This window comes from Doryrhamphus excisus, chromosome 11 (assembly GCF_030265055.1).
Source record: "Doryrhamphus excisus isolate RoL2022-K1 chromosome 11, RoL_Dexc_1.0, whole genome shotgun sequence".
Taxonomy (NCBI): Eukaryota; Metazoa; Chordata; class Actinopteri; order Syngnathiformes; family Syngnathidae; genus Doryrhamphus; species Doryrhamphus excisus.
In genome coordinates, this window is record NC_080476.1 from 15364640 (window position 1) to 15385962 (window position 21323).

Sequence of the window (21323 nt, forward strand, 5' to 3'; positions counted from 1 at the left end):
ATGTATGTTTTTATGACTGTTTCTTTATGTCATCTGTGTATGGTGTGGGTGACTTTGGTGTCAACAATGTAGAACGACAACATCCTGTACGAATAAACCCGGTAAACCGCATCCAAAGATGAAAGATCCAAAGTTGAACGCTCACCGGGCCCGGCTGAGGACAAAAGAGTCCTGGACGGTCACCACAGGTCCAAGTTCGGGGCACTCGGAGTCGTGGTACTGTCCACAGTCCTCACACCCTGTGGCAAAACACATCACGGCATCACACACACACACAAACACAAATGTGATACCTTCAGGAACCCTACTTACAGATGAACTCCTCTGGAGGCAGAGCTGCCATTCTGTCAACCTACCAACAGATGAAAGGTATCATTGTAAGATTGGTTGGAGGAAACATATTGAAACATATATGATATACAATAACAGCGTTCATCGAGTGATATGATTGACATGATGGCCATTTGTGTTGTTTTGAATGCACCAACAGAAAAGGTAACAATATGTCAACATGAAGCAGGCTACATATTCGGAGTCAACGTGTAAACGTGTGCAGTCCGAGTAGATCCAGGATTTCAGTGGCTCCCAAACTGTAGCCAGGTTTTAACTCCGATCTGAGCGTCTGGTCTCCAACAAAAAATGCAACAAAGAACAGTCGGCATGGCGGATGGACCGGAGACGCTAAGAGCCAAACCGGAGTCGCAGCGCCTCGGCGTTCGGCACACAGCAATGGAGGCGGCGGGAGAAAACTCGGAGGCCACCAAACAAAGCGGCTACATATTCTGGGTTAAACTGTGGTGAGAAATCGCCAGAATCTGATCTATATTTACGGGGATATATCTTACCTTTCCGGCGAAAGACACTTCATTTATCGAATCCTGACTCCGGGTTCCAATCCGCTCCAGAAAGGGCGCAGGACCGGAAGCCAGGCACACCGGTGTGCATTATGGGGGTTGTAGGCAGATTTGAATTTAGACTTGCCGCAATCAAGCGGTACGAAGTTGGAGGAAATTGAGGAAGTAACATGCGTTGTGTCTACAATTTGTATTTTAAAAATAAATTATTTTAATTTATTTTAAAATAATAGTTAATTTAAAAATAAATTAAAATAATTTATTTTTTAAATAAAAATGAATTAAAATAATTTATTTTTAAAATCAAAATAAATTTGAATAATGTATTTTTATATTAAAAATACATAAAAAAATAAATTAAAATAATTTATTTTTTAAATAAAAATGAATTAAAATAATTTATTTTTAAAATAAAAATAAATTAAAATAATGTATTTTTATATTAAAAATACATTTAAAAATAAATTAAAATAATTTATTTTTAAAATACAAAATTATACAAAATACCAATTTTTATAATAAATTTGAGATATATCAAATATGTTAATGTTAATAGAACTATAAGTATTTTTTAGTCCATGTTCCCTATACATATATATAGCTTTACAGCTCCACTATCAAAAATAAAACACCAAAAATAATTTTTGCCACAATCTTAGTAGTTACTGCTTAAAATGAAATAAATTTCAGTGTGAAAAAAGCCAACAAGAACCAAAAAAAAAAATCTTCAATAGCCCTTGAGTTTACTGAATACTTTAGAATTGCACAGTGTAAATATGCGTTACTACAAACTGTACTGCACAATTCTTAACAGTCTGTTATTGTAAATAAACATCAGTGATGGAAGAGAAGAGCCGGTAAAATGGAGGAGTGTTGCGACGAACAGGTATATCCAATAGTGTAAACGCTGAAATACCTGTAGGAGTTTTTCTACTTTTCCGTATATAGGCGTTCAGATGAGGCATCGTGGGTGGCGTCGGGGGAAAAAACAGACGTTCTCCACCCAAAAAGCTTGTTTTGTAGCACACGTGGGCAGCATGTACTGAAGAACTACTGTAAGGCAATCACTTTTTTTTACGTCATCCCGTGGTAGTACTGCGGAACGAGGAAACAGAAGGTACAGTAGTTGCACTCTGACAACAACAAAAAAACAATACAATCATGTATGTTTGCACGTGTTCAATGACACGTGACGATAAAAAACAATGCAATGTTACATACAGGAATCGGAGGGTAAAACGACTTTGTGCAAAACACAACAAGCGGGACTAATTGTGTCAGAGGTCAAAAAAGGTCATTTAAACATCATTCAGGAAGACTTTGATGACTATTTCCAAAACATATTGTTAATAAAAATCTCACATTATCAACAGTGTCTTTATCTTTGATATTTTTGACACCGATTTTTGATATTTCACAATGAATATTGTGAAATGTAATGAATATTGTGTCGTTAAGAAATGATATTTCTTAATGAATAATACTTTCGACACCGATTTTTGATATTTCACAATGAATATTGTGAAATGTAATGAATATTGTGTTGTTAAGAAATTATATTTCTTAATGAATAATATTTTCGACACCGATTTTTGATATTTCACAATGAAATTGTGAAATGTAATGAATATTGTGTCATTAAGAAATGATATTTCTTAATGAATAATGCATTTCATTCCCATTCATTCGACATGGCTGTTTCCTTGATATTCGTACTGTATGTGCATACAGTATCACTCACACACACGCAGCCAATGTATTGGATAGGAATAAATACAACAACTTGTCCAGAAGTAGTCACATGACCTCCCTTTGTGTATATTCGGAACAACAGAAGAGTCTATCATCACACCAGCAGCTCCAGTCATTGCACTGGAAATGGGGAAAAAAAAAGGTACTGGAGTTGTGCAAAGCGTACAAATACCACCATTTATCTTCATCTTTGGTCCTGTTGATCCACCGTAGGAAAACTGCGGTTCACACCGAGGATTGTTTATCCTTTAAATTCCGCATCAGCGAAGTAAATGCATTAAAGCCATAATGCATTTTTCCCCCCCAAAAAATAGCTTCTCGGTAGGAATGGTGTACCCAAACAAAGCATCCACATGTTGGTGAGTGGATAGTAGCTCTTTTAGAGTTAGGACACTATAGACAGACTCCAGCCAAGGGATCATTGACCGTATTTTCTGGACTATAAGTCGCTCCGGAGTATAAGTCGCACAAGGCCAAAAATGCATAATTAGGTAAAAAAAAAAAAAACATAGATTAGTCGCACTGGAGTATAAGTTGCATTTTTTTGCGGGTAATTTATTTACTTTATTTACTTGACCAAAACAGACATTACGTCCTCTTGGAAGGCAAATAAAGTGTCCAGTGTTTATGTAACAAAAACATTTTTTTTTTCATTTATAAGTCACTCTGGAGTATAAGTCGCAGGAACAGCCAACCTAGTAGAAAAACTGCGACATAGTCCGGAAAATACGGTATTTGGAATAAATCCTTTAAATTCCGCATCAGCGAGGTAAAAGACGCATGAGGTCCGCATGAGTCTGGATCAAGGCCACACGCACACAAAAAATGCTGCATCAAACCAAAAAACTGAGTAGACAGGTAAAAATAAAATATCCTCGGAAATACCCCAACTCAGATGGTGGTTATTATGGTCTATAGAATGAGGTGGTTGGTGGCGGGCTGTGGAGGCGTCACACATTCGGTTGTCCGTTGGAGGTAGAGCCGTTGGCTTTGCCCTTGCTCTTGCGGCTCAGCATGCGGCTAAGCGTGGCCGTTTTGCTGGCCCGCTCCACCACGGCCGGAGATTCCAGGTAAACTAAGTCATTGTGCGACTGGCTCATCCCGGGGTCCTTGCGTTGGTGTCGCCGCCGGAAGAAGAGCTTGGCGCTCTTCTGTAGGAAACTGCCTGCAGCGCAAAAACAGAAAGGAAGTCATTTTGGAATTTTATTTTATTGTACTAATTACGGGCTAACCTTACAGCTAAGAGACCCGAGTTTGAATCCCACCCTCGGACATCTCTGTGTGTGCATGTTTTCTCCAGGTACTCCGGTTTCCTCCCACATTCCAAAAACATGCTAGGTTAATTAGCGACTCCAAATTGTCCATAGGTATGAATGTGAGTGTGAATGGTTGTTTGTCTATATGTGCCCTGTGATTGGCTGGCCTCTCGCTTAAAGACAGCTGGGATAGGCTCCAGCACCCCCGCGACCCTCGTGAGGAAAAGCGGTAGAAAATGAATGAATGAATCATTTGAGTGTTAAGTTGCTGTGTGATGAATTTAGTGCTGTTAGTAATGTGTTCTTTGAAAGATGACACAGTGTGTCAGACTGTTGACCTCTTGAGATTTTCGATGGGTTGACAATTTTTGACTCCCAATTTTTGTTGACTCCAAATTGTCCATAGGTATGAATGTGAGTGTGAATGGTTGTTTGTCGATACGTATGTGCTCTGTGATTGGCTGGTCACCAGTCCAGGGTGTACCCCGCCTCTCGCCCGAAGACAGCTGGGATAGGCTCCAGCAACCCCCGCGACCCTCGTGAGGATAAGCGGTAGAAAATGAATTGAATGAATTACTGTTTTGTGGTTGAATATGTCCACAAAATATATTAATATTAATAGTCAAAAAATTATGATAGCATGACATGTGCAATATTCCTTTACTATATCATTATTCACTCTGTAAAGTTGTGGAATTGCCGTTTGTGACACGTATTTTCTTGCAGGCCATTCATACAGTCTGTCAAACATTTGCAGCATTTCTTGAAATGAATTCTTCATTTTTAGACTATTAGCCACTGGTTAATTGGCGACTCCAAATTGTCCATAGGTATGAATGTGAGTGTGAATGGTTGTTTGTCTATATGTGCCCTGTGATTGGCTGGCCACCAGTCCAGGGTGTACCCCGCCTCTCGCCCGAAGACGACTGGGATAGGCTCGGGTTCCATGAAAATAAAAAGGTGATGGTAATGACCGATGTCGTCTAGCCTACTCAAAGCTACAGTAACTACACAGTACACAAACTACAGTACTGAAGATACCACGTAGAAATGGTAACTTACACATCCTGGTCTAAGGTGTGCTGTGCACGGCTTTCCTCTAAGATGGGGGTGGTGATCGTATGGACAGTTGAGAAAGAGAAAAAGCAATACAGACTGCATCACCAAGAAAGGACATACAGTACCTGGACAATACATGAAAACAACCAAATAGAGAAACGTGACCCACTTCTGTCTTTGCGGGTTTATGATTTTTTTTATTTTATGAAATAAGTGGTATTAAAGCCATAATGCATTTTTCCTAAAAATAGGTTCTCGGTAGGAATGGTGTACCCAAACAAAGCATCCACATGTTGGTGAGTAGATAGTAGCTCTTCTAGAGTTGGGACACTATAGACAGACTCCAGCCAAGGGATCATTGACTGTATTTTCTGGACTACAAGTCGCTCCGGAGTATAAGTCGCACAAGGCCAAAAATGCATAATTAGGTAAAAAATAAACATACATAAGTCGCACGGGGGGGGGGGGCATGGCGGTCGAGTGGTTAGCGCGCAGACCTCACAGCTAGGAGACCAGGGTTCAATTCCACCCTCGGCCATCTCTGTGTGGAGTTTGCATGTTCTCCCCGTGCATGCGTGGGTTTTCTCCGGGTACTCCGGTTTCCTCCCACATTCCAAAAACATGCTAGGTTAGTAAAGTCGCACTGGAGTATAAGTCACATTTTTTGCGGGTAATTTATTTTCCAAACTACTTGACCAAAACAGACATTACGTCCTCTTGGAAGGCAAATAAAGTATCCAGTGTTTATGTAACAAAAACATTTTTTTCATTTATAAGTCGCTCTGGAGTATAAGTCGCAGGAACAGCCAACCTAGGAAAAAAAAGTGCGACTTATAGTCCAGAAAATACGGTATTTGGAGGGTAACAATTCTTTTTTCAGTCGATTACCGTATTTTCTGGACTATAAGTCGCTCCGGAGTATAAGTCGCACAAGGCTGTAATGTCTGTTTTGGTCAAGTAGTTTGTTAAAAAAATTACCCGCAAAAAATGCAACTTATACTCCAGTGCGACTTATGTATGTTTTTTTTCTACCTAATTATGCATTTTTGGACTTATACTCCGAAGCGACTTATAGTCCAGAAAATACAGTAATCGACTGAAAAAAGAACATACATAATCTTCTTTATTACTATGTGTAAATGCGTGGTTTACTGAATGTGTTCATAGACCGCTGATCAGCACAGTGTGTCGTATACTAATGAGGCGTTCAAGAGCACTGCGTATTTCAGAGATTTTGGACATGCCGTGGAACTTTATTTTTTTTATGTAAATTTTCCATTTATTGAACTCCCACATGCGCCTCCACTTCCGCTTCTCCTCACCGCTACTCGCTGCTCCTTACCTTGCCCTTGCTGATATGAAACGATCCCAAACACAATGACGGCAAATCAATTGAACACATCAGGATGTGACAGACTACAAAAAAATATAAAAATAATAATAAAAAAAAATATTAAAATAATATTATTTTAAAATTTTCAAGTAATTTAAAATATTTTTAAAAATAATATAATAATTAATACATTTAAAAATAATATTATAATATATTTATAATGTAAAAAATATGATAAAATAAATCACAATTCAGTTTTAATTGACACCTCATTACCCAGTCTTCAATAAAGGTAAAGGTGATGGTAAATGTTACATTAACCGTGTACTTAAGTTTGTATGGAAAATTATTCCTAACGGGTTTTCAACCTTTCCGAACAGGTTCATGACGTAAAACCGAGGTTCCGCTGGAACTGAAGCATCTCTTACCTCTTCTCTTTTTGCAGCTGACCTCTGACACACACATGGAGAGCGAGGTATGGTTCAAGTCCTCTCCGGCGTGGCTCTCCCAGTCTTCCCGGGGGCATCCCGCTCCGCTGGGCCCTTCCTCGTGTTCCGACACCTCTGGAGGGCTGCTGCTGGTCCCTGAGAGGATCGCCGCGGTCACATCCTGAGTGGAGCCTCCATTGGACATGGAGGCATCCATTGCAGCAGCGTAGCCTGCCATGAGGGCCAGCTCGTCGTCCTGCGACAACGGCGTCTGGGAATAGAAGAATATGGAAATCAACATGGAAGTCCAGTCCACCTGCTAAGTGAAGTCATCCTTACTTTTGCAATCCCGGAGATGATAATGGTACTCTTCTTCACCGGCGACCTGAGCTTCTGCTTGGCGGACTGGTGGAGTTGTTTGATGGCGGCCTCAGCCACCGGGTCGGTGCCATTAAGCATCAGTAACTCGGTGTCCGAAGACGACAAGACTTTGCTGACTGTCGCTCCCAGCACGGGCGTCTGCTCTGAAACGCGTCGCTCCGAAATCTTCGGCTTGCTGGCCAGTGCTTTTTGTGAGGAATCTAAAACGTGAAGACAGCCGGGATGAGATCGTTCACAGTTATGTTTGGAATATGACAACATAGTGGCTTTTTTTGCGATAAAAAAAAATAAATGTGGGTCTATATTAGCAAACACAAACTCAAGTCACTGCCCTGCCAACCTTGAAGACATTTTACGAGTACTTTTATGATGCCGCACTTTGGACACTACTTCATTTATGGCTCTTTGTTAAGGTTTGAGTGTGTGAACTGTTATATATAATCTCCTCCTCTTTTTTCCAGTGGGTTGACCAGCTCGTCGTGATTGGCTCCTGCCAAAAGAAAGAGCGACCTCACAATATTTCAACAATTATTCTGAGGTAAAGGAGCTTTCACAAGATTAGAAATTGGCTATAAATTAGCGAGACTGGGCCGCATCAGGTTTAAAAAAAACAACAACAAAAAAAACGCATTTATTAAAAACAAAAAAAATTAAAAAACTTCACTTTGGTTCCAATTTTCTACAAGAATTATGTCATTGTATGGTCATATCACCTTGTACTTTGGTATGTGACAAAAATAAAAAATAAATAAATAAATAAATAAAATTGAATAAAATGAAATTAAATAAAATGAAATTAAATTGAATAAAATTGAATTATTTTTTTTATTATATTGGAAAGGCAGGAAGTGAACAAATGTAACAGTTACTGATTGTAAAAGTACCAGATGGAGGGGTAGGATTTAATAAGCTTTGCTTCTTCCTACTCCTTTTGGACATGTGGAACTGTGAACTGATTATGTGATGCATTCAATTGTAATCTGATGCATGTTTAAATGAAATTAAACCATTACCATTACAATGTGTGGCTTTCTATCATCATTTTGTGCAGTTGTACCTATGCTGAGTCCAGGAGGGAGCGGTCGACCCGGTTTGCTCTTGACCGCAGTGATGGTGGTGACCACCGTTCCGCAGGGCATGACTGTACGGTCCATCTCCACCCTCTTGGTGGAGGCCGGGGTCGGGGGCTGCCACGACCGCACCTCGTTTGGATCCAAGTAGGTAAACTATAGAATGGAGTTCCCCACAGTGATGCCGCGTTAGTGCTGATGGAATGAAATGTCCGCGAAAATAAAAAAAAAAGGGAGTCTTACATCAGTAGTAAGGGATCCTGTCGTGACATCTTTGGTGATGAGGGAAAAGGTCTGCTGTCCCTTGGGCTGCTTTTTAACGAGGTCGAAAGGCACCGACACCTCGCCCAGAAGGCTATCTGAAAATGAGAGGCAACATTTTGCTTAGTCAGCGACTAATAATTCAATATATTTGAGGGAAAAAAGTCTGCCTCACCTTCTTGCGGACTACCATCATTCATCAACTGGATAATGAGCTCCTTCGATCGTCCGTTCAGTTCACTTGAAGGACACACATATTGTCGTCAAATAATGCCAAAGTACAACGTTAATACTCTGCTGTGAAACTTACAAAACAAAAGGATGATCCCAGGCAGGAGTGGATGTGTTCTTCATAACAGACGTGTTAAACTTCTGTGGAGGGTCATCTAACTGCAGGACGCATACAGGGTTGATGCTGCCTACAATCAGAAAAATAGCATAATGCAGTAATCCCACTTTCATCTTGGTTAATCATCTTGGACGGGAGTCCTACCTGCAACATCTTCCTGCAGATTGAGCTCTGCGCGAATGTTTTTCACCAGCAGCTTCCAGTCGTGGGCACGAGGAGGTTTGGGGGGTGAAAACACTCGATTGCAGCTTTCCTGGAGGACAAATTGGGTGTGGGTTTGTAAACATTTGCTGATATTGACTGTATTACATTTCAGAATGAAATAATAAATACAAATAAATAAATTATATATATATATATATATATATATATATATATATATATAGAGAGAGAGAGAGAGAGAGAGAGAGAGAGAGAGGGAGAGAGAGAGAGAGAGGTAGAAAATGAATGAATTAATTAGTATCATTATTATTATTTTAGTTTATTATTTATTTTAATTATTTTATTTATTATATATATATATATAATAAATAAAAAATATATAATAAAATAAATTTTATAATTTTAAATAAATTATCCTTTTCATTTATATATATATATATATATATATATATTTATATATAACAAATAAAATAATAAAAATAAACTAAAATAAATAATAAATAATAATAATAATAATAATGATTATTATTTATTATGTATATATTTTTATTTTATATATATATATATAATAAAATAATAAAAATAAATAAATTAAATAATAAACTAAAATAATAATAACAATTGTTTGTAACCATTGACTGTATTACATTTCAGAATGAAATAATAAATAAAAATAAATACATTATATATATATAAAATTAATCAATTAGTTATTATCATTATTATTATTTTAGTTTATTTATTTTATTATATATATATTTTAATTTTATATATAATATATATTTTTTATTATATATATATATATATATAATAAAATAATAATAAACAAATAAATAAATAAACTAAAATAATAATAATAATAATGATAATAATTCATTCATTCAATTTCTACCGCTTATCCTCACAAGGGTCACGGGGGGTGCTGAAGTGTTTCAAATTTAGTTCTTCCCTGAGATCATATTTCTCCTTTTTCTCCAATTTTAAAGGGGAACTGCATTTTTGGAGGATAGTGTAGCGAAATTGAGAGCTACTAGGTACCCACTCTTGCCATGTAAATACGCCAAATACTGTTTATTTAATAATGTTTATTTTGAGATACATCCATTAGGTTAATACACGGACTGGTGTTGACTAATTGTGACGGTTTCTTAAAGTGATTACATGTAAAAAAAAGAATGAATGGCTCTGACTACACTATGAGGCTGAAGAGGAAACAGGCATGAATGAAATAGCGGCAGAAAGGAAAGCAGACGCTTTGCTGTGAAAACGAGGCACGACTCAACCACCCACCTTGACCTCGGAGACCTGAGCAGGCTTGCAGCTCAATAAAACGGAGGGACAAGCCGCACACAGCACTCGCTTCAACTCCTCCCTCACCGCCGCCACGCAGGAAGTGCTGACATTGTCCTGATAAAGACAGACAATGGGAGCGGACAAATCACACGTTGAAGCCGTTGATTGCATCAAACTGAAAGCATGACCCCCCCCACCCAACCCGTTGTACATACCACATATCGCTTTCATTTAGAAACTAATGTGAGTCTGTGACTGCGACTTGTAATTTTAGTACCTGTGAAGAACTGGGCGTCACCTGCAGCCCGTCCGTCTCCAGGTGAGAAACCCCCCAGCTCACTTTGACCTCATCGTCAGCTTCCCGCATCAGTAACTCAAGCTGAGGAAACACAGAGAAAAGGATATGGACAATATGTCACACTGTATAATGTTGTTATATTATTATTATTATACACTAATCCTAAAAAGGGCTGCACGGCGGTCGAGTGGTTAGCGCGCAGACCTCACAGCTAGGAGACCAGGGTTCAAATTCCACCCTCGGCCATCTCTGTGTGGAATTTGCATGTTCTCCCCGTGCATGCGTGGGTTTTCTCCGGGTACTCCGGTTTCCTCCCACATTCCAAAAACATGCTAGGTTAATTAGCGACTCCAAATTGTCCATAGGTATGAATGTGAGTGTGAATGGTTGTTTGTCTATATGTGCCCTGTGATTGACTGGCCACCAGTCCAGGGTGTACTCGGCCTCTCGCCCGAAGACAGCTGGGATAGGCTCCAGCACCCCCCGTGACCCTCTTGAGGAGAAGCGGTAGAAAATGAATGAATGAATGAACATTAGTTAGAGCCCTCTAGACATTAACTAACACCCCTATAGTCAACTTTACACTCATATTCCCCAATATAGTTGACATAATGAGAGTAAGGGCTGCACGGTGGTTGAGTGGTTAGTGCGCAGACCTCACAGCTAGGTGACCCGAGTTCAATTCCACCCTCGGCCATCTCTGTGTGGAGTTTGCATGTTCTCCCCGTGCCTGCGTGGGTTTTCTCCGGGTACTCCGGTTTCCTCCCACATTCCAAAAACACGCCAGGTTAATTAGCGACTCCAAATTGTCCATAGGTATGAATGTGAGTGTGAATGGTTGTTGGTAAAGTGACTAAGAGGGTGTTATTTCAAATTTAGAGGGCTCTAATGCTTGAAATTTATTTGTATTGTAATTTAATGGATTATTCTCCATTTTTTTTAGTCAGGAACAGATATTTTCCTGAAACTTAGCTATGTTATTTTGCTGATTACTAAACCTTTTTTTTCTGATGAAAGACGAGGGGGCTGCACGGCGGTCTAGTGGTTCAAAATTCAGGTTTTTAAGATGTGACAACCCTAATCATTACATTACCGCAACTGGGAGCATGTGCAAATATGTTCTCGCTAATTTACAAGAGCATCTGCTTACTGCTTTGACTGCTCCCTAGCCGCTTTGCGCTTCAAATATCATGGCGTCACTGGTTGAATATGGCCCACAACTCCAAAAAGATGCATGTTCAAGCCACGTTTAGCCGAAATTATGCATTTCCAAGCAAGGCCAATTAACCTAGCATGTTTTTGGAATGTGGGAGGAAACCGGAGAACCCGAAGAAAACCCACGCATGCACGGGGAGAACATGCAAACTCCAATTGAACTTGGGTCTCCTAGCTGTGAGGTCTGTGCGCTAACCACTCGCCCACCGTGCAGCCGGCTCTAATAATGTTAAACATAATTAAAAGATCGTTTCTATGCTCCACCTATGAAAATATTCCATTTACAAATAAGAAATCCTACTTCTTCACTGTTCACTTATAACGGGTCGGGTCTGGAACCTGCCCTGTATGTATGTGCGTAAACTAAATTATCCTTACTGACCCGCATGTTGTGATTTGACCCCCAACTCAAAAGCATATATATGTATTATCTTTACTCATTATGACAAAGATTAATAGGAAACAAGTTGCACTCTGAAATGAAAGGTCAGCGGAGATATGAAGTGAAAGAACCAGAGAGAACACTGCAGACCAGAACATGCGAGCCTGTCCCAGCATGCCTGGCTTTTTTTTGTGTGTGTAGTGTTGTAATGCCAGACAAAAACCCACATCAGAAAGCAGCGAGGACGCCCGGTTGGATCCGAAGAACACAGTCGGCATGGCCTTACAGATCCGTTTATATAACAGCTAAATTCCTGATTTTTTTTAAATTATGGAAAATGTTTTATTTTTGTTATTTTTGTTTTATCTTTATCTTCTAGCGAACATCTGTCACCTGACTGGCTGGAACAGTGAGGCTTCGCAACAGAGGTTATACAAGAGTGTCAGGTGTGCTCACGTGCAAGAGGTCACATGGTATGTGTTGTGTATTGTGTGATTGATTGTGTTCTCTGCCGTCAACAAGACAAGACCATTCTAGTCGGGATTGGTGGATGTGAAAAGGTTGCTGGCTCGTGCGGAATGGCATGAAACAGTGACACCGCCAACAAACAAGCGACCTACGACCTCTAAACGTCTCACTTTAGCCCCCCCCCCCGGTCAACCAACTCGCTCGGGTTGTATTTATGGTGCAGGGAGCTCAGGGAGCACAGCAGAGGTGTGACAAGCACCTTATTGGTTTAAAAATAATCTTAATACAAGTGGGTTAGCCTGCATAGAAGATCTCAGCGGACCTAAATACAGGATGAAAGCTTAGTGTAGCTAAAAGCGGACTACCCCCCCCCCCCCCCCCTCCCATGTTGAGTTGAGTGAGATGGTTAAAGTCATACATTTTGTACATTCATATTGACTGATATGGTTATCGAGATGAAGCAGAAATTCAATCAATCCTGCATGGAGTATCTAAATAAAGTGGGTCAGTTTTAGAGGAAATATTATTAATAACAGTACTATGGATCCTCGCTTTTTTTTCCTCTTAAAAATAGGCCGCTTTTCAGTAAAAAAAATGCATCTTGTTCAAACAAATAATGATTTACAAATATATTACAATATAGGTCAAATCTGCAGCACGAATGTACCGCTGTTAAAAATCCTAAACCTTTACATGTTTATGTATTTATGCTTCACTTTATGCTTTCAACTATAATTTTGATTTCGAGGGCTTGAACGCACCAAAGCTGCTGTGAGACGCAACTGAAACATCTATACGACAAATCAATTTTTTCAAAAGTTATCCCAAATTTTCATTGCACTTTTCTGAATTTTGAAAAATCTCGTCTCATCTCGTGCATCTCAACTCCTATTCATTTATGGTGACAATTAATTTTCATTCATTCATTTTCTACCGCTTATCCTCACAAGGGTCTCGGGGGTGCTGGAGCCTATCCCAGCTGTCTTTGGGCAAGAGGCGGGGTATTTATCCTTTACTATATCATGATATGGTATCATAATTTTTAGACTATTAATATTAATATATTTTGTGGCCGTATTCAACCGCAAAACAGTAATTCATTCATTCATTTTCTACCGCTTATCCTCATGAGGGTCACGGGGGGGGGGTGTGCTGGAGCCTATCCCAGCTGTCTTCAGGCAAGAGGCAGGGTACACCCTGGACTGGTGGCCAGCCAATCACAGGGCACATATAGACAAACAACCATTCACACTCACATTCATACCTATGGACAATTTGGAGTCGCCAATTAACCAGTGGCTAATAGTCTAAAAATAAAGAATTCATTTCAAGAAATGCTGCAAATATTTTACGTATAGATTTTTTCCATTTGCTGGCTTGTACCACAGCCTCTTGGAGACGCGGAGAATCTACTGTGAGAGATTTGGATTTATATCACGCTACGAGCGTGACATCTGAGTCTTTTACCACGCAGAGAAAGACACCTCAACCATGTAATCCCGTGCCCATGAAAGGCACTGATCCAACGCTGGTCGCCATGTCACTTTGAATAACATCTCCAAGGTCAACGACACTTTGGCTTACCTCTTTTTCAAGCGCTAAATGGGTCAAATCGGAATCATTCTGTTTGCGGCGGAGGTGAAACTCCGCTCCATTTACCTGCAGCTCCAGCGGTGAAATGCAGGCTGTGTATTTATCAGGATCAGCAGAAGACGATGTGGCTGCGGAGGCGTGGAGGGTGAACTGCAGCTTGTCGCTGACGACGCTGCAGCGAGCGGCCTGTTGGGAGAACACAGCAAGACACTGAATGGATGTGCGATCGATGTACAATTTCAGATGGAGGAAATTCTATTTGGGCTTAAACTACGACACTGACAGAAACTGGACTGCTTTGATACAATTTAAAGTAGTCAGTGTACATCTTTTATAACAGTGTCAATTTGCTCTAACCTTCAAAAAATTCAACACAGAGCAATTATGTCGAAACCCCCTGGCAACAAAAATGAGTACGCCCCAAGTGTCAATATTTAGGATACCATTACTTCCCGGCACGGCAGCACGGTGGTCTAGTGGTTAGCACGCAGACCTCACAGCTAGGAGACCAGCGTTCAATTCCTATACATATAGACAAACAACCATTCACACTCACATTCATACCTATGGACAATTTGGAGTCGCCAATTAACCAGTGGCTAGTAGTCTAAAAATATAGAATTCATTTCAAGAAATGCTGCAAATGTTTGACAGACAGTATGAATGGCCTGCAAGAAAATACGTGTCACAAACGGCAATTCCACAACTTCACAGAGTTGATTGTGCAATATTTCCTTTACTATATCATGATGTGGTATCATAATTTTTGGACTATTAATATTAATGTATTTTGTGGCCGTATTTAACCACAAAACAGTAATTCATTCATTTATTTATCCTCACGAGGGTCACGGGTGGGTGCTGAAGCCTATCCCAGCTGTCTTTCAAACGAGAGGCGGGGTACACCCTGGACCGGTGGCCAGCCAATCACAGGGCACATATAGACAAACAACCATTCACGCCAATTAACCTAGCATGTTTTTGGAATGTGGGAGGAAACCGGAGTACCCGGAGAAAACCCACGCATGCACGGGGCGAACATGCAAACTCCACACAGGGTAAGGTTTGAACTCAGGTTTCCTGGCTGTGTGGTCCGCACACTAATCACTAGACCGCCATGCAGCCCCCCATCTTTCATCAGAATCAGCAAAATAACATAGCTAAGTTTCAGGAAAATATCTGTTCCTGACTAAAAAAAATTGAGAAAAATACATTACATTACAATACAAATACATTTCAAGCATTAGAGCCCTCTAAATTTGAATTAACACACCCCATAGTCACTTTACCAACAACCATTCGCACTCACATTCATACCTATGGACAATTTGGAGTCGCTAATTAACCTAGCATGTTTTTGGAATGTGGGAGGAAACCGGAGTACCCGGAGAAAACCCACGCATGCACGAGGAGAACATGCAAACTCCACACAGAGATGACGCCAAGAGTGGAATTGAACCCCTGTCTCCTAGCTGTGAGGTCTTGGCATCTTGATATGCTACACCCTGTGAGGTGGATGCATTATGAATGCTCCTTAGACACATATGTGCACGTTACGTGTGTATAGCTCACTAACCATGATAAAAAAACTAGGTGTGTCCAATACATGGCTGCCCATGCATTTATCTGTGTCCGCTCCTTGTCACTATCAATCTTTGTGCCTTTGTATAAGCTTCTTAAATAAAGACACAGCGGGTCGGTCCAAATAAGCCTGTGTTTATTACATTCAGTGGGTGTGTTGGATGATATTATGGAGATGACTAAGCTTGACAATTTTTTTTCTAATATGGCCCCCTTTAGCATAAAAAAGCGCTCACTTTGTTTTGATTATTTGTAGTTTGAAACATATTTTCTTTGCTTTTTAGTTTTTCTTTACTCAATGCATCATTGCCGATTATGCAAATTCCACTATTACGTCATTACGTCATACCCGGACGACGTAAATAGATCAGTCCTGTGGGAAACACTGACAAATATATAATTATGGAAAGTGAAAAATGAATGAAAAAACCGGTGTACCTTATGTTGGGCAGACTTCTTGCAGTGGGACAATTCTCGGACAACAAACTCTGATGCTTCAAGATCATTTTCATCAAACGTCAAAAGATATGGACTCTGATTGAGTGAAAGAAAGCAAACGTTTATATTAGCAAAACATAACTAGACACAGTTATCACAGTGAACTGGTTCCAGACATGACTGCAATAAGTGAATTTCTGCAAAGTAGAAGGAAATGTGACTATTTAAGCAGCCGTATTATACACTCACTTTTTGGAACAAAACATTTATTTCCTTAAAAGTTACAAAAATCCTCCTTTGTGGACGTGGACACATGCAGGTGCAGCCTAGCATCCCGTTATATTCAGTTGCACTCAGTCCGGAAATTACGGTAACTTAGATTCTTTACTACATCTTAATTTCTATTACTAGATTTTACTAGATTACTAGTTTTACTTCTTCCCACTCCATTTCGAGCTTTCAATGTGTTATATATTATTTTATTGTGGTCTTGATTGTGCTGCTTTGTGTGTATCTTGTTGTATGTTTGCGACAGTGCATTTCATTTGTTTTGTTTTTTTAATTTTGTTTTTTTTCTCGAAATAAAATGACAAACAAATAGGTCCACTATATTGAGTTAATACGAGTGTAAAAGTGACTATAGGGGTGTTATTTCATGTTTAAACAGCTCTAATGTTAAAAAAAAACATATTTAGAAGGCAGCAACTACACTCCAACGACAAAAATATTACATTTATAAATACTACTACTTTGTGGAAATTTACTTATCATAGTCCGGTTGAGGTTTTGATTAATTACATTTGTAAAGTCTGCCTTTTATTATTGACACAGGCGCATTAATTATTCTCATCTCATTTATTATTAACCATAGGTGTGAATGGTTTGTTGCTGGAATGGAATGGTTTCTGCATTGTACTAACTACTAAATTAGAGTAAGAGTCTTGAACCAGTCATGATGTGCTATATATATCACTATATTGACACTTACTATGGTACTACTATCACCTCATACTTCGTACGAGGTGCATTATTTAAAAGAAAAACAAAAAAAACCTTAAACTGTGTTATGGAAAGCAGGAAGTGAACAAATGTAACAGTTACTGATTGTAAAAGTACTAGATGGAGGGGTAGGATTTAATAAGCTTTGCTTCTTCCTACTCCTTTTGGACATGTGGAACTGTGAACTGATTATGGGATGCACTCAATTGTCATCTGATGCATGTTCAAATGAAATAAAACCATTACCATTACCATTTTCCACCTGGAAACCTAGGAAATACGAAATACATGTCCGGGTTTTCGATACGTGACGCGCCAAGTACAACTCTATAAGGTTTGATTGCTTCCTGTCACAGATGGGCGATGGCGGTTGAAAACAAAAACAAAACAAACAAAAAAAAAACTAAAATTATATTGGGAAAGCAGGAAGTGAACAAATGTAACAGTTACTGATTGTAAAAGTACCAGATGGAGGGGTAGGATTTAATAAGCTTTGCTTCTTCCTACTCCTTTTGGACATGTGGAACTGTGAACTGTGATGCATTCAATTGTAATCTGATGCATGTTCAAATGAAATTAAACCATTACCATTATCATAAGTGCATCCACATATTGTAATAAACATCTTGTAATGTATCTTGGATAGTGTCTAAGCATTAATATCCGAGCAAATGCTGAATTTTGGAGAAAAAACTCTTTTGTGCAAATAGTATTTTCTAGAAAAAGTGCTGCTGGTTCAGAGTCGAGGTGTCAGCAAATGCACCATGTCACACTAATGGGTACAATTTCCTTGTTTAGTTAGTTTATTAGCCATAATATTGCAGTGAAACGGTGGTGGTGAGACTTACCCCGGATGATATCTCCCTTGCTTGCGCATTCAAAGCTTTGCACCACGCTCCCCTCCACTGACTTTTCCAGCTAGCCAGTGACAGCGCCCATCCCAGCAGAGAGGCGGCTTCCTCCTTCGCCGCATTGTCCTCTGCTACCGTCTCCTCCGATCCCGTTGCCCTTAGTTGGAAATACTGTGCCAAATACAGTATCAGTGTAACCAGGGATGCGATAAAAAGTGTGACCATACATAGCCACTGCAGATCATCCACAGCAAAATATGAAGCGGAACTTTGCGCGTCGGACATGTTTTGACGAAGAAAAAGCAAAGAGTACTACTCCGCTAAGAATGTCCCTCTCATTCTCAGATTAGCGATTTCGCCATATAATTAAAAATAACTCAATTACTGGTCGTAACTAATAACCATAATGACGTCAACCACCCAAACAAATGATGTGTCTTTCCCATGTTGGTGCCAGAAGCTACATCAGTCAATGTATAATTGTCCAACTTTAAATTACCACAGCTATTTAGGACACTTGCGGAATAATTAAATGTAGTTTGTGAGAAACGTCTGCATAATAATTCAATTCAATTCGTTAGTTAGCTTATTTGGCTAATCCCCGCTGAGGCTCGCGCAACCAAGCTCATTGGCAGGACGAGCTCACAAAGTTCCCCAAAAAAGGAATTGTATCCGAAGCCAAGCAGTCCGGCGTCGCTGGACAATGTCTAATTTTGAAAAAAAGAAAGTTCCCAGGAGAACATGAGAACAAAAAAATTAAAAAATAAATAAAAAGTCCGCCGCTGGAGGAGGTTTTTGTGTGCGGTCAATTGTACGAGAAGTTACTCTTCTGAAGGAGGATATGTGGCACAAACTGTAACTCCCACAATGCACCGCGCCATACAGTTCAACGATAGTTTATGTTGTATATATGTTAAAAAAACTACTTCTAAATACATTTGTGATAGTTTTTAGTCATAAAATCCCAAACTCACTGTCGTGTAGCTACAAAATAATTGTAATTATTAATTTTTACATTTGTGGTAGCTGTTTATTATGTAGCATTTTTGAACAGTGTGGGTTGCCGTAGAAGCCTACCGCTGACGTCATCATTGTTTTTTCCGGTTCCTTTCGAAGCAAACATTTAGCTAGCTAGCTAGCTTGTTGCTGTTACAATATAACGATTTACTTAGGTTTAGGTTTTTAAGTTTAGGCGTCTTCACACAACACAAGTTGTAACAATAATAATAATATAATAATACGCAAATGGTTGGACCCGCATGTCATAGCAGTGGCTAACTAGCTTGTTTAACAGACGCCATCACCACTACCATCTCGACTTATTGCCGTTACTCTGTTGACAGCGGGCTTAAAAATGAATTGTCGATCCGAGCTTCTCGAAGTGACGGTGGAGGCCAGGCAGGTTGAGGAAGCAATGCTATCTTTGCTGCACACCATTTTATTGCACCGCAGCACTGGGAAATTCCACTACAAAAAGGAAGGCACCTACTCCATTGGCACCGTGGGCACCCTAGACGTCGACTGCGACTTTATCGACTTCACTTTTGTCAGAGTGTCCTCGGAAGAACTCGACAGGGTCATCAGAAAGGCTGTGTCTGAATTCAAGGTCATTTATTAATATTTATATAAGTTTCTGAAGAATTACTGCTGTGCGATAAATATACATTACATTTATCTGTGGCGGCCCGCCACTGATCAAGTTGGACCACCACAGATTGATTTGATGCAATAAAACATGGTATAGATGTTTATATATAATAACACAACCATTGCGGATACAAATATTATTGCAAGTCCAACATGTGTACTATTTGAGTTTCTCCGGGATTAAATACGGAATATAGCAAAGGATTCCGCCACTGATAAAGTTGGACCGCCACAGATTGATTTGATGCAATAAAACATGGTATAGATATTTACATATATATATATTGCAGATTAAAATATGACTGACATGTTTTGTTGACAGGACGCTTTGAGCAACTCCGGCAGCGATGGAATCGGTCAAATTTCTCTGGAATTCTACCAGAAAAAAAAGTCCCGCTGGCCTTTTTCCGACGAGTGTATTCCCTGGGAAGTGTGGAGCATCAAAGTCAACGTGGTGAACCTGGCCAACGAGCAGGAAAGACAGATATGCCGTGAGAAAGTAGGCGAGAAACTGGGAGAAAAGGTGATCAACGTCGTCGAAGTCATCAATCGCCACGAGTACCTGCCAAAGATGCCCACGCAGTCCGAAGTGGACAACGTGTTCGATACCAGTCTGAGAGATGTGCAGCCATACCTGTATAAAATTACGTACCAGATCACGGACTGTCTGGGCACGTCTGTGAGCACCACCATGAGAAGGCTGATCAAGGACACCCTGGCGCTGTGATGCTTTCGTGTCACCGATATTATGACCAATCGTGTCAGCAGGATTGATTGATTGATTGATGAGCAGGTGCTGTCGCTTGTTTGAAAACATTTGGCCTTATTATGATAAAACTGCAAAATAGCCATTCCCTTATGGCACAGTGCAACAATTGAAGACTTTTTCCCCCCCATCGGTCACAATGGTATCAGTTAACTTTGCATATTATTTATTATTAGTCATAACAGTAAATACCACCTTTCTCACAAGATGTATGTTTTTAGCACATAGCTCAACTAGCTGACATGGTAATTGCTATTTATTTAAGTGTTTTCTTCTGTACGTCTGTGCTTAATATTATATACAATTACCCGATTTCCTGTAAAACATACATTTAAATAATGGGCGGTATGATCTTATACAGTGGGGCAGTGGTCTTATTGCTGTTTTCCCATTAAATGGAAGTAATCATGTCCTTTGTTGACTCTGTTATTTTTTGTAAAAAAAAAAAAAAATCAATAAATATACATATATATTACATTTATCAGTGGCGGCCCGCCACGAATAAAGTTGGACCGCCACCGATTATTTATATATATATTGCAGATTAAAATATGAATTACATGTATAAGTGTTTTCTTATGTACGTATGTGCTTAATATTATATACAATTACCCGATTTCCTGAAAAATATACATTTAAATAATGGGCAGTATGATTTTATACAGTGGGACAGTGGTCTTATTGCTGTTTTTCCATTAAACGGAAGTAATTATGTCCTTTGTTGACTATGTTATTTTTTGTAAAAAACATTTTTTTTACAATAAATATACATATATATTACATTTATCAGTGGCGGCCCGCCACTAATAAAGTTGGACCGCCACCGATTATATATATATATATATTGCAGATTACAATATGAATGTCAAGCAAGTATTCCGTATATA

General features: G+C 39.4%; 3 protein-coding genes across 7 annotated transcripts in view; 1 reads left to right on the forward strand and 2 right to left on the reverse strand.

Annotated features, from left to right (window-relative positions):
• prdm15 (PR domain containing 15) overlaps positions 1 to 1912 on the reverse strand; it is a 19459-nt gene extending 17547 nt beyond the window's left edge. Inside the window, exons 1-3 of one of the 3 annotated variants that reach the window (XM_058087255.1) lie at positions 1771 to 1912; positions 313 to 352; positions 146 to 239 (exon numbers count right to left, since the gene is read on the reverse strand). In XM_058087255.1, coding sequence (XP_057943238.1) covers positions 146 to 239; positions 313 to 343 — 125 coding nt within the window. In that variant the 5' untranslated portion in view covers positions 344 to 352; positions 1771 to 1912. Of the gene's footprint in view, positions 1 to 145; positions 240 to 312; positions 353 to 694; positions 802 to 845; positions 953 to 1770 lie in introns of those variants that run through there. The other 2 variants (XM_058087253.1, XM_058087254.1) reach the window with 2 other exon arrangements.
• LOC131138389 (C2 domain-containing protein 2) lies at positions 1576 to 19490 on the reverse strand. Of its 3 annotated transcripts, XM_058087258.1 has the most exons (14): positions 18021 to 19490; positions 16174 to 16269; positions 14221 to 14340; positions 10476 to 10577; positions 10196 to 10312; positions 8888 to 9008; positions 8705 to 8813; positions 8570 to 8634; positions 8377 to 8492; positions 8121 to 8289; positions 7022 to 7263; positions 6683 to 6953; positions 4925 to 4961; positions 3543 to 3771 (listed from the first exon to the last, which is right to left on the reverse strand). In XM_058087258.1, the coding sequence occupies exons 1-14, from the start codon at positions 18306 to 18308 to the stop codon at positions 3687 to 3689; spliced, it is 1938 nt and encodes a 645-aa protein (XP_057943241.1). In that variant the 5' UTR covers positions 18309 to 19490; the 3' UTR covers positions 3543 to 3686. The 3 variants fall into 3 exon arrangements, with proteins under 3 accessions (XP_057943239.1, XP_057943240.1, XP_057943241.1); XM_058087256.1 differs by lacking the exon at positions 4925 to 4961 and having other exon boundaries at positions 1576 to 3771; positions 18021 to 19487; XM_058087257.1 differs by lacking the exon at positions 4925 to 4961 and having other exon boundaries at positions 1576 to 3771; positions 8888 to 8996; positions 18021 to 19485.
• On the forward strand, positions 19082 to 21152 carry atg101 (autophagy related 101). The gene is made up of 2 exons (XM_058087259.1): positions 19082 to 19629; positions 19993 to 21152. The coding sequence occupies exons 1-2, from the start codon at positions 19378 to 19380 to the stop codon at positions 20395 to 20397; spliced, it is 657 nt and encodes a 218-aa protein (XP_057943242.1). The 5' UTR covers positions 19082 to 19377; the 3' UTR covers positions 20398 to 21152.
• Positions 21153 to 21323: the final 171 nt, after the last annotated feature.